At 45.8% G+C, this 26,258-nt stretch overlaps 1 protein-coding gene across 1 annotated transcript in view; it reads right to left on the bottom strand.

The window, feature by feature from the left end:
* The window catches only part of LOC124555460 (aquaporin AQPAn.G), a 169,773-nt gene that overhangs the window by 40,531 nt on the left and 102,984 nt on the right, over nucleotides 1–26,258 (bottom strand). Inside the window, exon 3 of the mRNA XM_047129383.1 lies at nucleotides 6,492–6,635. Within this exon, the coding sequence (XP_046985339.1) occupies nucleotides 6,492–6,635 (144 nt within the window). The remainder of the gene's footprint in view (nucleotides 1–6,491; nucleotides 6,636–26,258) is intronic.

Raw genomic sequence — 26,258 nt, 5'->3', positions numbered from 1 at the left:
CGACTTCTACATCGCTGGCAACGGGTTATACACAATGCTGGCGACTACTTTTGAGGAGAGTAAAACTTTGAAACACGAATCTATTTTGTACGAGCTGCAAATGAAGGTGCTTGCACAGGATAGAGTAGCATGGAGAGCTGCATCAAACCAGTCTCTGGACTGAAGACTACAACAGCAACATCTTCAGAATTTCAAAGTGTATATTCCAGTCAACAATTACAAAAGTATTCTCTAAATCTACAAATGTTCTAAATGTAAATTTGTCTGTCTTCAACCTGTTGTCTAAGACAAGTCAAAGGGTCTGTATTGCCTCGCGTGTTCCTACATTTCTCTGGAACCCAAACTCATCTTTTCCGCGGTTGGTTTCTACTAATTTTCCGATTCTTCTATAAATAATGCATGCCAGTTTTTTGTAACCATGACTTATTTACTCATCGAGATCGTAGTTCGATATTTTACTGGTTGCTGTGAAATCAGATATAATAAATATCAGCTAGTCTGACTGTTTTACATATCAGCTAGAATGATTGACAGTCATCTAAGTGCAGAGTGACAACACATTTTTCACACTTCCGAGCGATGCCACATCTTTTTCTTCTTGAGTACTGCAGAGCACTCTTACGACTATTTTCCTCAGTTGGTGGTATGTGCATCGGGAAATGAGCTCATGTCTTTGCCTGAAGTTTTATTTGGGTGGTACTCGCTGATGATCGCACGCGAACAGCGTACCCGGGTAACTGTGCTCTCTAGCAGTTGATGAGCAAGACGTTGGTCCTGAAGTCCTTGTAGCAGGTCTTTTTCTTTCCAACGATCATGAGATACAAAATGAAGGAGTTAAGAATGCTCTTACCAAGAAGATAAAAATATGTCAATCTACACCTCTTCACTGTGCGTCGTATGATTGGAAATAGAACTGTCATCTAGTCTTGGAGGTTTACAGCTACCACGTGCTGTTTCACTTCGTTTACGAAGATCAGCAATCACATGACATTCATGGCCTGTGACTCGTTTCTGAATACATTTAAGAGCCATCTGATAGCTGGAAAGTGAACTCTGTGCACTCGTTTAGTGACGTGTGCATTTGTGAGGGCAGCTAGACATCAGATTTAAACGCCACAGCAACTACACTAGTGGCCATTAAAATTGCTACACCACGAAGATGACGTGCTACAGACGTGAAATTTAACCGACAGGAAGAAGATGCTGTGATATGCAAATGATTAGCTTTTCAGAGCATTCATACTAGGTTGGCGCCGGTGGTGACACCTACAACGTGCTGACTTGAGGAAACATTCCAACCGATTTCTCATACACAAACAGCAGTTGACCGGCGTTGCCTGGTGAAACGTTGTTGTGACGCCTCGTGTAAGGAGGAGAAATGTGTACCATTACGTTTCCGACTTTGATAAAGGTCGGATTGTAGTCTGTCGCGATTGCAGTTTAACGTATCGCGACATTGCTGCTCGCGTTAGTCGAGATCCAATGACTGTTAGCAGAATATGGAATCGGTATGACTGTTAGCAGAATATGGAATCGGTGGGTTCAGGAGGGTAATACGGAACGCCGTGCTGGATCCCAGCGGCCTCGTATCACTACCAGTCGAGATTACAGGCATCTTATCCTCATGGCTGTAACTGATCGTGCAGCCACGTCTCGATCCCTGAATCATCAGATGGGGAAGTTTGCAAGACAACAACCATGTGCACGAACAGTTCGACGACGTTTGCAGCAGCATGGACTATCAGCTCGGAGACCATGGCTGTGGTTACCCTCGACGCTGCATCACAGACAGGAGCACCTGCGATGGTGTACTCAACGACGAACCTGGGTGCACGAATGGCAAAACGTCATTTTTTCGGATGAATCCTGGTTCTGTTTACAGCATAGTGATGGTCGCATCCGTGTTTGGCGACATCGCGGTGAACGCACATTGGAAGCGTGTACTCGTCATCGCCATACTGGCGTATCACCCGGTGTGATGGTATGGGGTGCCATTGGTTACACGTCTCGGTCACCTCTTGTTCGCATTGACGGCACTTTGAACGGTGGACGTTACATTTCAGATGTGTTACGACCCGTGGCTCTGCCATTCATTCGATCCTGCGAAACCCTACATTTCAGCACGATAATGCACGACCACATGTTGAATGTCCTGTACGGGTCTTTCTGGATACAGAAAATGTTCGACTGCTGCCCTGGCCAGCACATTCTCCAGATCTCTCACCAATTGAAAACGCTTGGTTAATGGTGGCCGAGCAACTGGCTCGTCACAATACGTCAGTCAATACTCTTGATGAAGTGTGGTATCGTGTTGAAGCTGCATGGGCAACTATACCTGTACACGGCATCCAAGCTCTGTTTGACTCAATGCCCAGGCGTATCAAGGCCGTTATTACGGCCAGAGGTGGTTGTTCTGGGTACTGATTTCTCAAGATCAATGCACCCAAATTGCGTGAAAATGTAATCACATGTTAGTTCTAGTATAATATATTTGTCCAATGAATACCCGTCTGTCATCTGCATTTATTATTGGTGTAGCAAATTTAATGTCCAGTAGTGTACATGCGACTGCAGTTCGTCATTTGACGCGATTGGGTTGAAGTGACTGTTCGGTAGTAGTCTCACCCGACAGCACCTACCTTCTTTGGAACTGTAATTGTTACATTCTTTTTGATGGGGATGATACTTGGTTTGTGGGGCGCTCAACTGCGTGGTTATCAGCACCCGTACAAATTTCCAGTCTTCACACAGTCCAGTCTCGCCACTTTCCGGAATGATGACGAAGTGATGAGGGCACACAAACACCCAGACCGCGGGCGGAGAAAATCCCCGCCCCGCCCGGAAATCTAACCCGGGAACCCGTGATTCAGAGGCAGCAACGCTGGCCAGTAGACCACGAGCTGCGGACATTCTTTTTGAAGAGCTATGGTATTCCACCTGTCTCATATCTTGCACACTAGGTGGAATAGTTTCGTCATGCCCGTCTCTCCTAGCGGTGTAATAGTTCTGAAGTAATGTCGTCTGCTCCAGCGTTTTCTTTTCGACTCAGGGCTTTCAGTGCTGTGTGAAATTCTTTTCGCTGTATCAGATCTCCCATTTCATCGTCATTTACTACCTCATGTCATTCTATAATATCGCCTAAAAGTTCAGTTTCCTTCCACAGCCTTTCGATATATTCCCTCCGTCTTTCAGCTTTCCCTTCTTAGCTCAGTACTGGCTTTCCGTCTGAGCTTTTGATATTCAGACAGGTACTTCTCTTTTCTCGAAAGGTCTCTTTAATATTCATAGAGGCGGGATCTATCTTTCCCCAAGTTATGCATTGTTCTATAGCCTTGCATTTGTCCTCTAGCCATTCATCGAAGACATTTTGCACTTACTGTCAGTCTCATTATTAGACGTTTAAACGCCCGTTCATCTACTACATTGAAGCATTTTTATATTATCTCATTTCGTCACTTAAATTCAGTATATCCTTTCTTATCGAAGAACTTCTACTCTATCTAGTATTTTTATATATTTAGTTCTCTGCGCATTCACAATTTCTGCTTTCAAAGATACCGATTCGTCCTCTAAGTTTGACAACTCGTGAACTTTTGTTCTCCGAATGCCACCCTTAGCATCTGCAAATGGCCAGTGTAGGTCGAAACCGGTTATGATCGTGTCATAAAAAGCGATTGTTTCAAATATTTTAAAAAAACTTATAATATGTTAATCGCCCTCTCTTTAATCGGAATGTCGTTTTCTCCATTCGTCTTCTATTGCACTCCTTTCCAGTATTACAATCAAGTGTTGCATAATGCCGGCCGGAGTGGCCGACCGGTTCTAGGCGCTACAGTCGGTAACCGCGGACCGCGACGGTCGCAGGTTCGAATCCTGCCTCGGGCACGGATGTGTGTGATGTCCTTAGGTTAGTTAGGTTTAAGTAGTTCTAAGTTCTAGGGGACTGATAACCTCAGAAGTTAAGTCCTATAGTGCTCAGAGCCATTTTGTTGCATAATGCAACCTCCTTGCTTGATTCCTAAACAAGTGTTAGTAAAGATTAAATTATGCTCTGTGAAAAATTCTACCAGGCGGCTTCCTCTTTCATTTCTTTCTCTCTGTTCATGTTCTCTTACTGCTTTTCCGTCTCTTTCTTCTTCTACTATCGAATTCCAGTCCCTTATCACAATTAAATTGTCACCTCTCTTAACTACATGGATAATTTCTTTTATAGCCTCATTAATTCCCTCAGTATCATCTGTGGAACTAGTTTGCGTATAAAATTGTACTGCTGTTTTAGGTATTAACTTCGTGTATCTCTTAGCTATAATAATGGGTTCATTATGCTGTTTATATTAACTTGCCCATATCATATTCTTATTCATTATTAGACCAACTCCTGCATAACCCCTATTTGCTTTTGTATTTAGAACCCTGTGCTCACTTGACCAGAAGTCCTGCTCTTCCAGACACTTCACTAATTCCCTCTGAATCTAACTTCGACTTATCCATCTCCCTTATTAAAACTCTTACTTACCTGCTGACCTGTAGAATACCAATTCTTTGTCTCCTTATGACGTCTTTCTGAGCAGGACGCGTGTCGGAGTTCCGAATGGGGGACTATTTTACCTCCGGAATATTTTACCCTAAACGACACCATTAAAATATAACCATACAGTAGGGCTTCATGCCCTCGGGAAAAATAGCAGCTGTAACTTCTCCATGCTTTCAGTTGTTCGCAGTATCAGCTAATGCTACAGATCAATCAGTCAAGCACCGAAAAGGCTGGTGCTCCTCTTCGGGAGCCATGGGTTAGTCAGTAGTCACGACAGATACTGCTTCTTTGTGTTACACCTGCAATGCAGCTGTCTATATCGATGAGGAACGCAACCCACTCTACCTCGGCAAGGCCCTGAGCTGAAATGCAACATATAGGAGAAAGCGTAAGACAATGAGAAACTCCCAGAATGGTAACACTGCAGACGAACTACGAGAAGAGGTGAAAAACTAGCTAGATATAATGAAAATGGTTAAAAACAGAACATATATAGTGGATGTATGCTCCATCAGTTCGAAAATCTTTGCTGGGATTGAAGGCAAATGCACTCCATTTTCTTATTACTATCGAATGCTCACTTCCTACTCACTCACTAGTCTTGTCGCTATGCGCTCCAAAGATATGCGAAGAACCTTTGTGAACATCAGGTGCTTACAAGGCAAGTTTAGCGACTGGTGAGGTGGTCACAGTTCTTTGACTGTATAGTACACATATTCTTGGTAACGCAGACACAACAGGACTGGAGAGACGTCTGACAGGCGAGAGCTCAAGTAGACATAACTGTGCAACCCAATTCGAAGAACGTTATAGGTGGTTCGCCGAGGAATGGTGATAAACCAACTGGATATGACCAGTAGCTACAGCGTTCAGAGCCAATTAAAAGGGAGTTAGTGATAGGATAATTCAAAGGATGACTGAAATAAGCAAAGCACGGAGTCATAGGTATGGAGAACTTGAAAATTTCCTGGATGGATATTTGATTTTCTTTTTCTTATTTACTAAAACTGCTACTAAAATATCGTACACATGCGCTATCGCCTAGATTATTATGACCACCTCGTACAACGTGTAGCTCCTACGTATGTCACGTGACGTGCACTGGCAAAGTAGATAAATAAGGCTGTTTCGCATTTCGCTCATTGCTGACATGGGCGAAGGAAACGATTCATGCAAGTTTCAGAATGTGAGGCAAACTTCAGATTTCGAGTCTACGGGGCAGCAGTCCCGAAACAGCGACTGCTATGAACTCCCACATGTCTCTCTAGTGAAAGTATATGGTGAAAGGACTAATGGAACCAATCTGAATATCCGCATTGTTAACAATGGTGTTCAAGAGACCACTGACGTCCGAGGTTAACGTCGTAGCATATTGTAATGCAGTTGCTAAGTATTAAAAAAAACGTAGCTAGAATCACGTCTATGCAATAGTTTAATTTGATGTCGGAATTGACGCTAACTATACTGCAGCGACTGAAAAATCTTCAATTTGCTCGAAACCGTCACTATGAGTTGCTGGTGATTAACGATGGATACCACCCTTCTATTAGTCACGTTTTCAAAACGCTAGAAGTGTTAGAATTGGTTGGAGGAACTCGTCTAGACTTCAAAAAACTTCCTCGGTTCGCAAATTACCTATATCATAACCCAAGTGAACTGCTGTAGGACAACCTCTATCGTCGTGTCCGCTAAGTGAATCCTCCATTACGCACCGTTTAACGACCATGGCGAACACAGGCGTGAAGATGGTTTCACACACCATCGGCGGCGCTTCAGAATCCGACTGATTCTCTTTAGCTTGGCTAGCTGCAATGCTGGCGTAGCAAAAGAATGCATTTGGGAGTTTGTAATAATGTTACTTGATAGTGTATGTAATATGTCGTCATGTCAATGTACTGCACGGTTATTTAAGACCAGAACAGGATGTGTATAAAAATTATCGGGTCAGTTATTTTACCTGTAGTACGGCTGAGCCAGCAACAGCGCCGATGCATTGGATGACGATGTAGAAGAGCGCCCTGAGGATGGAGATGTTTCCACTGGCCAGCAGCCCAATCGTCACAGCAGGGTTTACGTGGCCGCCGCTCACATGGCCCAGCGCCTGCAAAACACACCGCATCGTAACTAAGCGGCACATAATGCGCTGCAAGATTCATACACTGAGTTGACAAAAGTTACAGGACAGCGATATTCACTTACAAAAATCGCGGTTGTATCGCGTACACAACAACTGCTGGAAGCATAAGCGACCAATGACACTGCTAGCTCGACAATATCGGCGACTCCCTGCACATCAGCAATACTGACTGGATATGTCAGGTGGATACGCCAGCTGCTAGCACAGCCGACCAACAGGCAATAGCAGGGAAGCCGATAAACTCGCACACTACAGCACAAACAACACTGTGAATCCGGTATATGACATATCGGACACTAACCGATAATGAGCCCAACTGTTACAGGTGTGCAGACGCAAGTAGAGCAGTCAACGCCAATATTCAGCTACATCCGCCGAGTAACAACGCCTCACATCGTCTGAGATATCCACCTAACCCTTGCTGAACTGTCGCAGATAGCAAGCAATCCGCTACTGCCCTTACTATCCGACATGCCTATCGCAGATAACCCCACATAGACGAAGTCCATAGGAAGGTCTGCGCCAGAATGTCCATCCTGTACCCAATCCTCAACTCATCCAGCTCCCTTTCCTGCTCAGTAGGAGTGAACGTATACCAGGCCCTGATCCGGCCAGTCATGGAATACGCGTGTCCTGTCTGGGGATACGCGGCGAAGCAGCACCTGGACACTCTCCAGAGGCTGCAGAACCGCGCCCTCAGGAGGGCACTGCGTTTACCCCTCGGATTCCCTATTGACGATTTACATGCCGCTGCGGAAATCCCACTCCTGAGAGAGCGTTTCCAAGACCTGGCAAGGGCCTTCTATGAAGGTACTTCCAGGTCGGGAAACGCCCTCATCCACTCCCTAGGTCGGTATGACATGTCCCGCGATAAACACAATCGCCCCATGACGATCTTCGACGACTAAGTCGAAGAGAAAAATCCCAATACCCATTCCCAAATTCTACTCCTACCCAAAACACTACAATTATCTCGCCAAACCTCAGGCAAGTACCAGACTCACACAGGACAAACATCACATCTCACAGACATCAAAAAAGTACAGAAATAATCACACACACAAGTACACAGGGGAATAAAAGCCGAAAGGCTACAAACTCCCCTTCACACTTCCCCAAGGAGGGGAAAGTATTAGATGTAAGCAGCACGCCTATCGCAGAGGTTTTTTCCCCTTCCATCTTGCCTTGGCACTTTTTTTCATCCGCCATTCAAACCGCTACCCTTCGTTTAATTTTGGACCTAATCAATCCTCAGATGAGCGCATATTAATGGCTAACCATAACCAGACGTACGCAAACATCACAGTACCCACATCCTGCGAAGACCTCACTTAGTGAAAACTAACCACTATGCAGAGACGGCAGTAAACAAGATCCTCTCACCATTGACAACGCAGTGGCTGGCGGCCTTCACTTAACGACCGAGAGCACTGGAGTTTGCATAGAGTTGTCAGTGCTAACAGGCAAGCAACACTGCGTGAAATAACCGCAGAAAACAATGTCGGAGGTACGACGAACATATCCGTTTGGACAGTGCAGCGATATCTGGATTTAATGAGCTGTTGTGGCAGAGGACAGACAAGAGCGCGTTTGCTGCAGCGCCTCTCGTGGGCCCGTGACCATATCGGTTGGACGTTAGATGACCGGAAAACCGTTGCTTGGTCAGATGAATCCTGATTTCAATTGGTAAAAGTTGATGATATGATTCGAGCGTGACTCAGACTCCACGTAGCCATGGACCCAAGTTGTCGACGAGGTACCGGCCGTTGTGGCCGAGCGGTTCTAGGCGCTTCAGCCCGGAACCGCGCTGCTGCTACGGTCACAAGTTCGAATCCTGCCTCGGGCATGGATGTGTGTGTGATGTCCTTAGGTTACTTAGGTGTGAGTAGTTCTTAGTCTAGGGGTCTAAATGTTAAGTCCCATAGTGCTCAGTGCCATTTGAAGCATTTGTCAACGAGGCACTGTGCAAGCTGGTGGAGTCTCCATAATTGTGTAGGCTGTGTTTATACGGAATGGTCCTCGGTTACGTTTGGCTACTTGGAGACCATTTTCAGTCATTCGTGTACTTCATGTTCACAAACAACGACAGAATTTTTATCAATGAGAATGCGCCATCTCAGTGGGCTACAATTGTTCACAATTGGTTTGAAGAATTATTTCTGGACATTTCGAGCGAATGATTTGGCCATTCAGATCGCCCGACATGAATCCCATCGAACATTTATAGGAGATAATCGAGGCGTTAGTTCGTGCAAAAAATCCTGTACCAACAACCCTTTTAATTATGGACGGCTGTAGAGGCAGCGTGGCTCAATATTTTTGCAAAATACTTCCAACGACCTGTTGAGTTCATGCCAGGTTGAGTTGCTGCACTACGTCGGGGAAAAGGAGGTCCGACACGATATTGGGAGGTATCTCATGACTTTTGTCACCTTGGTGTGTTTTGTTCACTGCTAGCGTCGGTGAAAATATCTAGTAATTTAAAAACTTTCCTTGAAAAGACCCTAACGAGCGACTGAGTTAGTGACGCTATCTAGTTGTCCTTAGAAAACTAGGATAACGTGCTGGTAATTAACTGGCATTCTTAGAATTCCGGTTTTAACTGACAGGAATAGTCACAACGGAGAAAACGTTAGTTACTCCGAGGAGACATCATGTTATTATCATGATAATGGCGTGTGTTAGGAGAGGAAGGGAATCTACAAGTTTCTTCAGGTATGCCATTTCAGCCGGCCGCGGTGGCAGAACGGTTCTAGGCGCTTCAGTCCGGAACAGCGCGACTGCTACGGTCGCAGGTTCGAATCCTGCCTCGGGTATGGATGTTTGTGAGGTTCATAGGTTAGTTAGGTTGAAGTAGTTCTAAGTTCTAGGGGACTGATGGCCTCAGATGTTAAGCCCCATAGTGCTCAGAGCCATTTGAACCAGGTATGCTATTTCGTGCTTGGGTACCTCAGTTGGTAGAGCACTTGCCCGCGAAAGGCAAAGGTCCCGAGTTCGAGTCTCGGTCCGGCACACAGTTTCGATCTGCCAGGAAGTTTCAGGTGACTTTATTCCACGCATACAGGATGGTGTAACTGCTCACGCATTGTTGTCATGGAAGACTGATTTGGCAAATTTAGTGTTGCACTGTGTCTCAGCTACCTAGTGCTAAAACCGTAAGTGGCACAATTATCGCAATCTATATATTCATTGTATGGACCGAATCAGCCATTGCGGTACTCGAAAACTAAGTAGTTCAGGCAGATATAAAGCGTGAAATATATTCAAAAACAGTGTTTTTGGTTTTCGAAATGTAAATTCTTCTATTTCCCTTAAATTTTGCAGTTACCAAGTATAAATCTCTGCTTAGTTTAGGGCGCTACCTCCGTAAAAAGACGGACTATGAGACCCCACTATGAAAGCCCGTAAGCCGTCTGAAGGCGAACTGTTACAGATAGATACTGGTAATAGTGGTTCTTAAATAAAGTTACTTAAAAACAAGTTTTATTTTTAAGCATACTTCCTATCATATGACCTCGAAGGAAACGAGGAAAGTGAAGTAATAAGCACACAAGAGACGACAGCAACGTTGCTAATGTGGAGGTATGCAGTGAAAATTTATTACTTCGAGATTACGTTGTCACACGACGTACTATTACGTAGATACAGCGCGGTACAACACGGTACGAATTCAAGAACTGTGCGCTAGACAACCGTTGAGTTTAACCGCGGTTTTAACCACAAAGAAAATAAATCATTACATATTCCAACGGATAACAGCCATTAGCGACACGGAAAATGAAACTGACTTTTAGTTTTATTCGTAAGACCATTCCTACTCGTAACATACTGTTTATTGTTACCTCCAGTTAATTAAAAAACGCGGGCCGTTCTGTCTTATTCTCTCGTGTTTTATTGAAGACTTATTGCGTGATATTGCGTTTGGCTTACAACGAATGTGACACTACTACTTACGCATTACTACTTAATTATTGTAAGGTTTACACTCATCCGATGTGTGCGCGCTATTCTCTGCACGTGTCAGGAGAAATGAACTTGGCATTACCCAAATTCTGTTGCTTTGTCAATCCAAACTAATCAATGTACACTGATCATCCACAACATTACGACTACCTACATAATTGCCGGTACATCCACCTCTGTCACGGATAACAGCGGAAGAGCGTCGTGGCATAAAAGCAATGACGCCTTGGTACTCCGCTAGAGCGAGTTGGCACCACATCTGCACACACAAGTCACCTAATTCCCGTAAATTCCAGGGAGGGGGGCGATTAGCTCTGACGTCACTTCATACACGTCCCAGAAGTATTCCATCAGGTTCAGATCTGGTAAGTTAAGGGGCCAGCACATCAATTCGCCACTGTGTTCCTCGGACCACTCCATCACACTCCTTGCCTTATGACAGGGCGCATTATCTTGTTGAAAAATGCCACTGCTGTCGGGAAACATGATCGTCATGAAGGGGTGTACGTGGTCTGCAACAAGTGCACGATACTCCTTGGCAGTTATGATGCCTTACGCGTGCTCCAGTGGACCCCTGGATCCCCACGTGAATGTTTCCCAGAGCATAATGGAGCCGCCACCATGTACAGGAACTGGTCTCTGTTCTCCCGGAAGACGACGGACTCGCGGTCATTTTCGCTATGATGAAGAAGGTATCGGGATTCATCAGACCATGCAACGCTCTGCCACTGCGCTAACGGCCAGTGCTGATGGTTGCGTGCCCATTTCAGTCGTAGTTGCCAATGTCCTGGTGTTAACATTGACACATGCATGGGTCGTGAGCTGCAGAGGAAAATCGTCAGGAGTGTTCGGTGCACTGTGTTTTCAGACACACTTGTACTCTGCCCAGCATTAAAGTCTGAGTTTAGTTCCGTCACAGTTCCTGTTTTACCAGTCTGCCCAGTTTACGACATCCGACATCTGTAGTGAGAGGTGGCCACCCAACCACACGACGTCTGGACGTGGTTTCACCACGTGTTGAAGACAGCACTTTTGCAGTTTCGGAAATGCTCGTGCTGAGGCTTTGGGCCATCACAATCTGCCCTCGGCCGAGCTCCGATAGAGCGCGCGCTTCCCTGTTCTGCCGGCCGGAGTGGCCGAGAGGTTCTACGCGCTCCAGTCCGGAACCGCATGACCGCTACGGTCGCAGGTTCGAATCCTGCCTCGGGGCCGGCCGGTGTGGCCGAGCGGTTCTATGCGATTCAGTCTGGAACCGCGCGACCGCTACGGTCGCAGGTTCGAATCCTGCCTCGGGCATGGATGTGTGTGATGTCCTTAGGTTAGTTAGGTTTAAGTAGTTCTAACTTCTAGGGGACTGATGACCTCAGATATTAAGTCCCATAGTGCTCAGAGCCATTTGAACCATTTGAACCTGCCTAGGGCATGGATGTGTGTGATGTCCTTAGGTTAGTTAGGTTTAAGTAGTTCTAAGTTCTAGGCGACTGATGACCTCAGATGTTAAGTCCCATAGTGCTCGGAGCCATTTGAACCATTTTTCTTCCCTGTTCTATACACGGGCAGTCTGCTCACTGATACTACATACACCGTGCGTGTATCTGACAAGCAGTCATTCCTCGCCAGGTGACACTGCTAGCGCCTGCATGCATTTATATCGATAGTAGGTCGGTGGTCATAATGTTCTAGCTGATCAGTGTATATCTTGCTCCATTTAAAAGAAAATCAATGTTTGCCACTCGTTCGTGGAATTTTTTTGATATAGTCTGTGTAGACACTGTTCTTCGGTCACACCTTCTTTTAGAAGTGTATGCAATTTGTCAAACATCTCATTGCGCTTCCAAGTTTGAATAACAGGGAACGCAAGGATTTGCTCAGCTCCGTAACGGGTTTGTTAAAAGTAAAATATCGTGCATAACTGCACTTTGTGCAAAGCGTTCAACTAGAAGTAACAGAGACAACCCTATCTGACTGGAGCGGCCTATTCATAAGACTTGTGCTAAGTTACTACATCCTCTTTACCATAACCGAGCGAAGTGTTCCAGTGTCTAAAGCACTCGATTCGCTTTTATGGGAAATATGGTTCAAATTCACGTCTGGCCATGCCATTTCTCCAAAATCACTTCTGCGAATGCCTCTCCAGTAAAAAAAAAAAAAAAATATCCAATTGGCTCTGAGCACTATGGGACTTAACTTCTGATGTCCTCAGTCCCCTAGAACTTAGAACTACTTAAACCTAACTAACCTAAGGACATCACAAACATCCATGCCCGAGGCAGGATTCGAACCTGCGACCGAGGCGGTAACGCGGTTCCAGTCTGTAGCGCCTAGGACCGCTCGGCCAGTCAGGCCGGCCTCTTTGGTTCCTTAAACACACCTGATTCTTTTCCTCATTCGTGACCAATTCCAATTACCATTTCGTCTGTAATGAACCACACGTCAAAATTTTATCTAACCTCGTTTTATTTTCAAGACAAGGGTTGCCCTCCTGTTTTTGCTGAAATGGTGCAAGCTTCACCACCCCTGCGAAACTTCTTTGTGAACCGAAATTCTTGATGCTCCTTATCACATGGAATGGAGCAGCTGCTTGACGACTTATCGCAACGCACTGTAGAAGAAAATGTCGCATCAGTTTCTAGTCTTCGATTTTTGCGTGTTTATAGAAGTTATTTTTAGTTACCTGGTACAGTGTCAACATGTTAGTCCTTTCTACCGCTCTGATCTGACTGCAAGGAAGAAATTTCGGCGACTATTTGTCTAGGCACTGTTATCCTCCTTCTGAAAGAATGAGGAAAATATCATCGCACTTACTCTCTTGTTACTCTCTGCTTACTAATCAATGACATCTGCTGTTTGTTACAACTAAGTCAAACATGATACCGGTTTACTGGCAATGGAATTATTGTTTATTTAAAACTGGAGATAGTAGTTGACAATTTGTCTCTTAAAATACTATATGATCCTAAATTGGAACACTACTATAATTTTTATCTTTCAGGAGAAACGAGATAGGCAAGATATAAAACAAACTGTAGGTCCTTATTATCCTTTCTGTACTGTACGAGATATTCACTAAAATTATTCCAAACTCATAGAAAAACCATAGGATTTTAATCAAGCAAGTGGGTGTAGTGCAATGGAGTCCTTGTAAATCGTGGATGAAATTACAGAACGGAGCAGTAAATGCGTCTTGGATTAACAAATTTTTAGAAAATTTTTGACTAAATTTCGACAAAATCTGTTTTAACAACGTTTGAAAAACAAGGTATTTATTCAATATATTTTGGCCTATTAAAGAATATACTTGTATATGTCAGCGCGACAGTTTCCATTCCACGTATTCAGTATAGTGGGAAATTATGAATTGAAAGGGGAGTCAGACAAGGAGATTCCGTATAACCAAAACGAGTCTCTGCAGTTCTAGAAGAAGATTTCAGATCCAGAGATTGAGCAAATGAAGAAGGTCTACGTGTTAATTGTGCATATCCGAACCATCTACGTTTTACGAATGACTATGTACTGTTTACCTTTAATGCAGATGAAGTTTAGCAACTGTTGGAAGACCTTAATAGAGAAATTTTGTAAGTAACTCTGAAAACCTACTACATATAGCCTAAGATATTGTACGACCAGCTCATCGAAAATAAAATAATGCAAATAAAAATTGAAGCTGCAGGAGCACTCACGGAAACTGAAGGCGACTGTATGGCCAGGAAACGAAATAAATAAGACAGCTAAAAATTGCTGGAGTGCTTTGGTAAACAAAATAACATTTTCCAAATGAAGATTCCAATGCATCTGAAACGGAACATGCACAAGTAGACTGCTTGGTCAGTTTTTACGTATGACACTGAGACAGGAGTTTAAAGATATAGTCATAGTAGTACGTAATTTACGTAACGTCTATTGCCTGATTTTTTTCAGGAACGTTCCCTTAATCGTACCTCACATGTGTAAGAACATAGTTTCTTTTGATTTTAGTATGTTGCTAAACTAACAACACGAGCAAGGGGGCGCAGTGGTTAAAGCCAGGGCTAGCATTCTAGAAGAGCAGGTTAAAAATACCCGTAGAGTCACACACGTTTGGGTTCTCCGTCGTGTCCAAAAATCATTTAAGCAAAATGACGGGATGGTTTTGTCAAAAAAAGAAAGGAAGATACTGCCGGTATCCTTTGCCATCTTTGTCCAGTCCCAGTCCATGTCGTTTGAATACACTTTAAAGTATAAATTTTATGAAGAGCTTTTGATGTGTGTAGATTTTCCAGTCTTGTTAGCTTCGAGTGTAAGTTATTGACATAAAATGAAATTTCTATTTCGGAATATGAGTAAAAACGTCAAAGAAAACAGGTTTATAGGAGAAATACACAGATGTACAAAAAGTACTGCGGAATCATACAGGAAAATTCCCTAGGTTTGAAATGAATCCTGTGCGTTTAGTAAGTCGACGTTTGAGAGTATGGAACATCATACTACACAGATGGCAGATGTGATGGGATTAAGTGTGTGATGTTTCACCAGTGAAGTAGACCATTAAAATAATGAGTGTTTCCAACATTAGTCGTTACGTCTGAGAAGACTGAGAGTTGAAAATCACCCGTTTCTTCTGTGCGTTGTTAAAATACAAAACCACATGTCATTGGGAACTCTTATTCGCAGCACATCATTTGTTATTCCCTTCCTGACTTCCCAGCTGACTGACGCTTCACCAGTTCAAAACCATATGTCTGTGAGAAAGAACTCGGCTTCGAATAGAAACAAGCCTAACAGCCCTCATAAATACGTCAAGTGACCATCTGATTTGGTATCTTAATGAAAAGTAATTCTTACTTAAGCTAGAAGAGGTGACGCAGTAAGGCAGGCTTTTAGGTAGTAATACTAGTTTCTTTAGCTAGAAATTTAAGGTTGGTTGGTTGAATTGGGGGTGAGGACCAAATAGGAAAGTCATCGGTCCCATCGGATTAGGGAAGGGTGGGGAAGAAAGTCGGCCGTGCCCTTTCAAAGGAACCATCCTGGCATTTGCCTTAAGCGATTTAAGGAAATCACGGAAAACATAAATCACAATGGCTGTGCGCGGATTTGAACCGTCATCATTCCACATGCGAGTTCAGTGTACTAACCATTGCGCCACCGCGCTCGATGCCGGAAATTTAACAAAGATCTTCTATCTACTACTAATACACTCCTGGAAATGGAAATAAGAACACATTTACATCGGTGTGTCAGACCCACCATACTTGCTCCGGACACTGCGAGAGGGCTGTACAAGCAATGATCACACGCACGGCACAGCGGACACACCAGGAACCGCGGTGTTGGCCGTCGAATGGCGCTAGCTGCGCAGCATTTGTGCATCGCCGCCGTCAGTGTCAGCCAGTTTGCCGTGGCATACGGAGCTCCATCGCAGTCTTTAACACTGGTAGCATGCCGCGACAGCGTGGACGTGAACCGTATGTGCAGTTGACGGACTTTGAGCGAGGGCGTATAGTGGGCATGCGGGAGGCCGGGTGGACGTACCGCCGAATTGCTCAACACGTGGGGCGTGAGGTCTCCACAGTACATCGATGTTGTCGCCAGTGGTCGGCGGAAGGTGCACGTGCCCGTCGACCTGGGACCGGACCGCAGCGACGCACGGATGCACGCCAAGACCGTAGAATCCTACGCAGTGCCGTAGGGGACCGCACTGCCACTTCCCAGCAAATTAGGGACACTGTTGCTCCTGGGGTGTCGGCGAGGACCATTCGCAACCGTCTCCATGAAGCTGGGCTACGGTCCCGCACACCGTTAGGCCGTCTTCCGCTCACGCCCCAACATCGTGCAGCCCGCCTCCAGTGGTGTCGCGACAGGCGTGAATGGAGGGACGAATGGAGACGTGTCGTCTTCAGCGATGAGAGTCGCTTCTGCCTTGGTGCCAATGATGGTCGTATGCGTGTTTGGCGCCGTGCAGGTGAGCGCCACAATCAGGACTGCATACGACCGAGGCACACAGGGCCAACACCCGGCATCATGGTGTGGGGAGCGATCTCCTACACTGGCCGTACACCACTGGTGATCGTCGAGGGGACACTGAATAGTGCACGGTACATCCAAACCGTCATCGAACCCATCGTTCTACCATTCCTAGACCGGCAAGGGAACTTGCTGTTCCAACAGGACAATGCACGTCCGCATGTATCCCGTGCCACCCAACGTGCTCTAGAAGGTGTAAGTCAACTACCCTGGCCAGCAAGATCTCCGTATCTGTCCCCCATTGAACATGTTTGGGACTGGATGAAGCGTCGTCTCACGCGGTCTGCACGTCCAGCACGACTACAGGACTACATCCAGCATCTCTACGATCGTCTCCATGGGAGAATAGCAGCCTGCATTGCTGCGAAAGGTGGATATACACTGTACTAGTGCCGACATTGTGCATGCTCTGTTGCCTGTGTCTATGTGCCTGTGGTTCTGTCAGTGTGATCATGTGATGTATCTGCCCCAGGAATGTGTCAATAAAGTTTCCCCTTCCTGGGACAATGAATTCACGGTGTTCTTATTTCAATTTCCAGGAGTGTAAGTGGCACCAGCTTTATATGTATCTGGCAATTCCTTCCTAGTGTTGCAAATTTTTCTCCGTAGTACGAGGGTTGGAACTTAAATAGTGGCAACTGATACAAAAGAGTTAAATATTTGCACCTGTTACTGTCCTTCAAAGTAGTCACCAGCGTTGTGTAGAACGCGTTACCAGCGATGTGGAAGGCGTAGTATACCGTTAGCAGTGCCTGTTCTGTTGATGGAGCGAATGGAGCGGTCTACTGCCTGTCGAATCTCTGGAACAGTTCTGAAGTGAGTGCCACGAAGTGGTTCCTTCATCTTCGGAAACAAATCAAAGTCACAAGGACTGAAGTACGGGGAGTATGGTGGATGGTACAGTACTTTCCAGTCCCATCGACCGAACAGGGCAGCCACAGCTTTCGCTGTATGCGCCCGCGCATTGTCGTGCAAAATTGATGGGTGGGTTGCGCAGAAAGTGTCGCCGCTTCTTTCGCAAAGCTGGTCGCAGTTGATGCTCCAAAAACGCACAGTAATGCTGTGCATTGACGGTCTGCCGTGGAGGAACATAATGCGTTAGGGTAACACCATCACAGTCGTACACGAGAATCACCATAACTTTAGACCGCTCCATTCGCACCATCAACAGAACAGGCTCTGCTAACGGTATGCTATGCCATCCACATCGCTGGCAACGGGTTCTACACATCGCTGGTGACTACTTTAAAAGAGAGCAACAGGTGCAAATATGTAACTCTTTAGTATCGGTTGTGAATAAATAGTTGCCACTATTTAAGTTCCAACCCTCGTATAAGGTTAACATTCATAAGTACAGTAATATTATACGGTTTTCATCATTAAACAGCGCTGAATTATAGTTCTCCGTATATAGATGTAGAATTTGAGCAATTTCTTTTTCCTCTTTAATCGCGACATGATCTCGTGCGAATACCGTGACCATGATTTCCTTATTATAGAATTCATCGACCAGATCGCAAAAGAATATTGATCACCAGTTTCAGTTCTAGGTATGGATCATCTCAAGATTTAAAAGCGTTAAAGAGGCAGTTTTTTCTCTTAAGATCTGAAGATGACTGATGCACAGGATTGGAAACCATTATAATTGAAGTTTTCACCATCCACATGGTGTGATGTTGTATACACAGGAGTATATCAATTCATATTAAAATTCTGTGTACCCTACAGACATGCTCGGAGTTTTTCAGGGTACAACCTCGAGCTTTCGACGATTAGTTCCATTGTCTTCGTGAGGAGAAACTGACTGTCAAAACTGCTGCTGTGGTGGACTTATACAGCCAAAAGACGGCTTCTGATTGGTCGGTAATTACTTCATGCTGCCGCAAGTGGTCTTAACGTGTGGACTGGTGGCGCTGCCGCTCATGCCGTAGCGTAAACAATGCGACAAATATCTGTCGCTCTTCTCTGCATCGAGAGCTAGCTGCCATGCACCGCTAAGATTGTATCCGCTGCTACAGTAGAAGATTTTCTGACACGTTCGTTCTCACGAATCTAAAACTGTAGGAGAGAAAGTAAGAGACGGATAGAAAGGAAAGAAGGCAAATGAAGGAGGGAAAGAGGGGGGTGGGGTGGGAGAGGGAGGGCGAGAGAGAGAGAGAGAGAGAGAGAGAGAGAGAGAGAGAGAGAGAGGCAGGGGAGAGGAGTAAAGAGCTGCATACTCGTATATCGTATCTGAGGGAGGATATAGAGGGGCTTCGTTATCACTCCGCTTGGTATTCTGAGAGACCACGTCAGTAACACATCACCAGAAGGTGGTGAGAAGCTCACTGCAGTCTCAGAATTGATGAGTGCCTATTCACTGGCAAAAGTTCCACTAAAACAGGTTAACGAGGCAAAGTTCCGCGCTAGCTGTCACCGTAATGTTATCGTCATTACACGGTGCATTCCTGGCGAAAGATATCCAGACCACCAGTACCTCATGTATGTGCTCTTCTAATGAATATGTTTAACCTCTACTACTGTCACAGCGCAAATAACTATTCTCAGTACTGTCCATTTAAAAATGTGACCTCATGCGAAATTCTTAATTTCTTAGCGTAATCGATTTATGGTAACGCCTGACTGAAGAAATCAACGAAACAAATAGGCAGTTGCATTCGTACTGGCAGGTCAAGCGCTGTGGCAAAGTTACCTAAAATGACGGCACCAAATGTACTATACAGGATTCAACCGCTTGCTTACATCCAGCAAATGCCAACTACGTCAGTTATTACAAGGCATTGCGATCTTAAACCGTCCGAGTCGCGTGTGATGATGGGCGTCAGACTAAAGAAATTTCAGGTATGAATCTGTGGAATCAACCAACCCTCCTTGAAGTACAGTTTCATGCATTCACCGGGAACACAGAAATGTAATCGTTACCATAGCTAAGCACAACACATTTGCTACCAAGGGTACACTGTAAGCTTTTTCTCTACAACTAGTGAGAGGGGGTTTGTTCTTTACAAAAGAATTCAACATACAGTAAAAAGATCGCAGAAAACAAAGTAACGCGGGACTTCACCTGAGACGCCGAGTGGTCTGCGACGCGAGCTGCTCCATGGCTCAAAACATGACGCGCTTGGTGCGCGGGGAGGGGTTGACCGGCGACAGAAGTGTGACTTGTCCAAGAGAAGCCCTGCGTCTAATGTGGTGAGCTAAAAAACAGTGCACCCCTAGTGAGTGTCAAACTTCGTAGATACAAAAATTCGTTAGACTGGCCAGTACAAAATGCTACACATTAATTTTGCTAACATCTACCCACTGTTTGGTAATATGGGAAGTTTCAACTTTCGGAAAAAGGTTCGATCATCCCTTAAACATACAATAATGTTACCTACGGGTATTTTCTCCAATTGAGCTAATGAGCCGTCTCCATTCGCGAATGGTGCATTGGTAAAATGATAGTCAGTAAAAGTGCTATGCGAGTTCTAATTCCCGGCTTAAGTGGCCGAGCGGTTCTAAGCGCTACAGTATCGAACCGCGTGACCGCTACGGTCGCAGATTCGAATCCTGCCTCGGGCATGGATGTGTGTGATGTCCTTAGGTTAGTTAGGTTTAGGTAGTTCTAAGTTCTAGGGGACTGATGACCTCAGAAGTTAAGTCCCGTAGTGCTCAGAGCCATTTTAACCATTTTTGAGCTCTAATTTCTATGATTATCTCGCTGAAGTCATTTCGCGAGACGTATGTGAGAGCAGCTCTTTGTAGAAGCATGTACATGAAATGTATTCGCAGCTGCGAATACGAACAACCATCAGCTGTATAAGAGAATGACGACAGCGAAAATTTGTGCCGGGTCGGGACTCGAACCCGGATTTCCCGTTTTACACGAGCGGTTACCATAATCGCTTTTACTATCCGTGCACGACTCACGAAGAGACATAAACGTCCAGATGTTGTTGTTCCTGAGTCACAGTCAGTACTCTTACACACATTACGTAATTTCCGTAAAGAGGAGAACATTTTAATTGAAAGCCACTGTCTGGCATCTGCGGATGTATACCATATTGCAGTCTCTGTATTGTTAAGAAGAAAGATGAAATGTTGCTTCGAAAATGCTTGCATGTGGGAAGGAAAATTGCATCGTTTTTCTTAACAACACATGCCTGCAACACCGTATCGTATCTATAAGCAGTCTCAGAAAACTGCTTATTGAAGGACTTCCACATTACCGAAATGTGCTTGCCCGACCTTCCCTCCGTTGAATTAAGTTAGTGATTTAGGGGTGATCGGGGTGAGGCAAGTTAGAACTGTCTGAAGCTTTAATTACTACTGATAGCATGTATCAATTATCTTGAAAGGCTACATATGTATAATTTCCACCGCTCTGGTGGAAGGAATTCCTGTATTGCAACTCCACGCAGTACGAAATGTTACATAACGATTTTTCTAAAATCACCTCCATGCTTAGTATTAAAGAGCTCCCTAGTTTAGGAGAATACTCTGATGGTTCATTACACAGTCGCACGTGATTCCTACTGGATATTAAAATTGCTGCACTAAGATGATGACGTGCTACAGATGCGAAATTTAACCGACAGGAAGAAGATGCTGTGAAATGCAAATGATTAGCTTTTCAGAGCATTCACACAAGGTTGGCGCCGGTGGCGAAACCTACAACCAGCTGACATGAAGAAATTTTCCAACCGATTTCTCGTACACAAACAGCAGTTGACCGGCGTTGCCTGGTGAAACGCTGTTGTGATGCCTCGTGTAAGGAGGAGAAATGCGTACCATCACGTTTCCGACTTTGATAAAGGTCGGATTGTAGCCTATCGCGTTTGCGGTTTATCGTATCGCGACATTGCTGCTCGCGTTGGTCGAGATCAAATGACTGTTACCAGAATATAGAATAGGTGGGTTCAGGAGCGTAATACGGAACGCCGTGCAGGACCCCAACGGCCTCGTATCACTAGCAGTCGAGATGACAGGCATCTTATCCGCATGGCTGTAACGGATCGTGCAGAAACGTCTCGATCCCTGCGTCAACAGATGGGGACGTTTCCAAGGCGACAACCATCTGCACGAACAGTTCGACGACGTTTGCAGCAGCATGCACTATCAGTTCGGAGGTCATGGCAGCGGTTACCCTTGACGCTCATCACAGACAGGAGCGCCTGCGATGGTGTACTCAACGACGAACCTGGGTGCACGAATGGAAATACGTCAATTTTTCGGATGAATCCAGGTTCTGTTTACAGCATCGTCATCGTCGCATCCGCGTGTGGCGACATCGCGGTGAACGCACATTGGAAGCGTGTATTCGTCATCGCCATACTGGCGTATCACCCGCCATGATGGTATGGGGTGCCATTCGTTACACGTCTCGGTCACCTCTTGTTCGCATTGACGGCACTTTGAACAGTGGACATTACATTTCACATGTGTTACGACCCGTGGCTCTACCCTTCATTCGATCCCTGCGAAACCCTACATTTCAGCAGGATAATGCACGACCGCATGTTGTAGGTCCCGTACGGGCCTTTCTGGGTACAGAAAATGTTAGACTGCTGCCCTGGCCAGCACATTCTCCAGATCTGTCACGAAATGAAAACGTCTGGTGAATGGTGGCCGAGCAACTGGCTTGTCACAATAAGCCAGTCACTACTCTTGACGAACTGTGGTATCGTCTTGGAGCTGCATGGGCAGCTGTACTTGTACACGCCATCCAAGGTCTGTTCGACTCAATGCCCAGGCGTATCAGGGCCGTTATTACGGCCAGAGGTGGCTGTTTTGGGTACTGATTTCTCAGGATCTATGCACCCAAATTGCGTGAATATGTAATCACATGTCAGTTCTAGTATAATATATTTGTCCAATGAATACCCGTTTATCATCTGCATTTCTTCTTGGTGTAGCAATCTTAATGGCCAGTAGTGTACGCATGGTGAACTAGGGCTTCGCCTGTAACTGCATCTACTTCGTGGACTGTGAAAATCCTACAAACTTTCTGAACTGCACTCTGTTCCATCGCACCGAGTGGTCAGCACACTGGATACGCATTCAGGAGGACGGCTGTTCAAATCCGCGTCCGGCCATCGATAGTTAGGTTTTCCGTGATTTCTCTAAATCGCTTAAGGCAAATTCCGGGATGATTCCGTTGAATGTGCACAGCTGACATCCTTCCTCTTCCTTCTCTAATCCGAACATGTCCTCAGACTAATGACGTCACTGTCGACGGGATGTTATACTCTAACCTTCCTTCGTTTCCGCTCTCCGCCGCCTGAAGTGTTTTTAGAAGCAATCTCTAATGCTACGGTAATTTCTGAGAAGCCTTGCCTATAGAACGCACGGGCTCAGAACAACATATATCGAACGACGAAATAATAGAAAGTACGGCTGTCGTGGCGGGAGATATCGAAAGTGTTAACTGCTTTGCCAGGCGAACAACGTTTAGCGTTATGAATAGGAATGAGTGAAGCCGTTGTAGCGTCCAGGCCTGATATTTTTACCTAGTGAAAGTCAGTTCCTCGATTGTGTAATGTGGAGTCTTGTTTGGATTTCTGTTGGGATTATCGATTCCTGCCAACTGACGATTTCTGCAATTGTGTGAATTGCCACGGAGACAGCCGGCCGGAGGGACCATGCGGTTCTAGGCGCTACAGTCTGGAACCGAGCGACCGCTACGGCCGCAGGTTCGAATCTTGCCTCAGGCATGGATGTGTGTGATGTCCTTAGGTTAGTTAGGTTTAAGTAGTTCTAAGTTCTAGGCGACTGATGACCTCAGAAGTTAAGTCGCATAGTGCTCAGAGCCATTTGAACCATTTTTGAGCGACGGAGACAGGTGTGTAAAACTTCGTAAGAAAGAAACCGGTGCTGATTTCCTATTTCAACTGTACTGCGCGCCATGTCAGAAAGGAACATCGATAAGGAAAAGCACATGGTTAGTCAATAGAAAGTTGGCCATCTAAAACAGCATTATTTTATTCGCGTGTTGCGTAAGAGAGTATACCCTACAAGCGACTGCTTCCGAAATCGAGTTATCGAGAACACCATTTGTGACTGCTATGGGTTTTGTCGAGAAGTCTGCTATGTGTCACGAATGTCAGCGTTCCTATCGGTGGACAAAATAAGATCATGGAAATAGCGAATAGCATATAGCCACTCGGAAATACAAGGAAGGACGAGCGGTTAAACACGAAATTGAAAACATATGGGCCGGCCGCTGTGACCGAGCGGTTCTAGGCGCTTCAGTCCGGAACCGCGCGACCGCTACGGTCGCCGGTTCGAATCCTGCCTCGGGCATGAATGTGTGTGATGTCCTTAGGTTAGTGAGGTCTAGGTAGTTCTCAGCCCTAAGGGACTGATGACCTCAGATGTTAAGTCCCACAGTGTTCAGAGCCATTTGAACCATTTTTTGAAAACATGTGGATCTTTGGAGACATTGAAAGGCTGGCTCTTGGCACTATGGGACTTAACATCTGAGGTCATCTGTCCCCTACAACTTAGAACTACTGAAACCTAACTAACCTAAGGACACCACACACATCCATGCCCGAGGCAGAATTCGAACCTGCATCCGCAGCGGTCGCGCAGTTCCAGATTGAAGCGCCTAGAGCCGTTCGGCCACACCGGCCGGCTCATTGAAAAGGAATCCCGTAAGTGCCTCATAGTTAGAGTATATTCGATGGGCTAGAAAATTTAAGTGTCTCACGTAAAGCACTTCATCTTACTCGGGACAAGTGTTATAACAGACGACTTCAAGTCCTACAGCACCTTGAAGAAAGAAGGATTGCAACATGAATTTGTAAATGATTCTGTGAAATTTGTTTCTTTGGACGATCCATCTTTCCACACACAGAAATCTGCCAAATCGTCGATTAAAAGCTAGGGCCGACCGCGATACAGGGACGAACTGTATCTCTTCCAGTACTGGTATTGTTGAATTCTGTCTAGTTGTCAAAGATTGTACGTATAGGAAACCTGCTTCTCGGATCGCTAGGCAACAATTCATGCAAATCCCATTAATGAGTTTTATTACGAAAAGTATATGACAACACTTTGTGTTAAACAGATGTGTCGCAAGCGAAGGGCGACAGACAAAATAAACCATGTTCTTTTGTACATACAATTCCTAAGTCGCTGGTCTTGAAGGGCCTAATTTTGATGGTGCTGTAGAAGTGGGCTGCGGCGCTTATGTCCTCTTCGCATACAGGCTGCTGCCGTCCGCAGCTCGTGGTCTCGCGGTCGCGCTCTCGCTTCCCAAGCATGGTGTCCCGGGTTCGATTCCCGGCGGGGTCAGGGATTTTTCACCTGCCTCGAGATGACTGGATGCTTGTGTTGTCCTCATCATTTCATCATCATTCATGAAAGTGGCGAGTTTGGACTGAGCAAAAGTTGGGAATTTGTACGGGCGCTGATAACCGCGCAGTTGAGCGCCCCACAATCCAAACATCATCATCCACAAACTGCTGCCGTCGCGTTGCCGTCCTGGAGAGGGGTCGGTCAGCGTGCAGTCGAGGCCTACGAGAAAGACAGGCCGCGGCGCGTACGTCACGAGGGTACGCCTGAGCTAGCTCGCTCGCTCAGACCAGCAGACGAAATGCGTTTCTGATCGTGTTAACTCGAAACTGGGTGTGTACGTACTAACAAGAATTGCATATTCTACTGAAATCTGCTTTTAGAGAGTCTTGTATTGTATTGTATTGTATGTTAACCGGGGACCTAGAAGCGACGGAGAGACTCCGTCCCCGCCGCATCCGCTGTGGTCCGCAACCCCACGAAACTACCGCAGTCCACTTCACCCCTCCGCCGCCCCACACCGAACCCAGGGTGATTGTGCGGTTCGGCCCCCGATGGACCCCCCCAGGGATCGTCCCAAACCAGACGGGGTGTGATCCCTATGTTTGCGAGGTACGGTAATGGTGGTGTACGCGTACGTGGAGAACTTGTTTGCGTAGCAATCGCCGACATAGTGTAGCTGAGGCGGAATAAGGGGAACCAGCCCGCATTCGCCGAGGCAGATGGAAAACCGCCTAAAAACCATCCACAGACTGGCCGGTTCACCGGACCTCGACACAAGTCCGCCGGGCGGATTCGTGCCGGGGACCAGGCGCTCCTTCCCGCCCGGAAAGCCGTGCGTTAGAACGCACGGCCAACCGGGCGGGCTAGAGTCTTACAGATCACGAGTACTACAACAAAATACACGACTGTGCAGTGGCTGTAATTTAAGATCTATGCTCTGCATAAATGGTGTAACAGCATTTAGTCTCTACTGCTTAACAGTGCTCATTTCATACAAGATGTCGTGCCTCATCCAACCGATAAATTTTATTATACCCAGTACAGCCGTAGCAAATTATTAGTAGGCATATGGACTTTCGATCGTTGTAGTTCTAACAAACAATAAGACTCCATACTGCGGATTCACAGCAGAAGATGCAATTCTCATTTGTAGGTGAACATGCAATTGCGAGTGAACAGTTGCAGAAGGGTAGTTTGTCTGCTGAGCTGAGCCAACGAGAGAGTCAGGCCTACCTTCGTGAAGTACGCGCCGCGGCCTGTCTTTCTCGTGGGTCTCGGCGTCCAGTTGGCTGACGTCTTCTTCGTAGCCCTCTCTGCTCTCTCGTTTCCGACTGGTGTGCC

This window comes from Schistocerca americana, chromosome X (genome assembly GCF_021461395.2).
Source record: "Schistocerca americana isolate TAMUIC-IGC-003095 chromosome X, iqSchAmer2.1, whole genome shotgun sequence".
Lineage (NCBI taxonomy): Eukaryota > Metazoa > Arthropoda > Insecta > Orthoptera > Acrididae > Schistocerca > Schistocerca americana.
The sequence above is the reverse complement of the archived record's forward strand: the minus strand, read 5'-3'. Positions and strand labels throughout refer to the sequence as shown.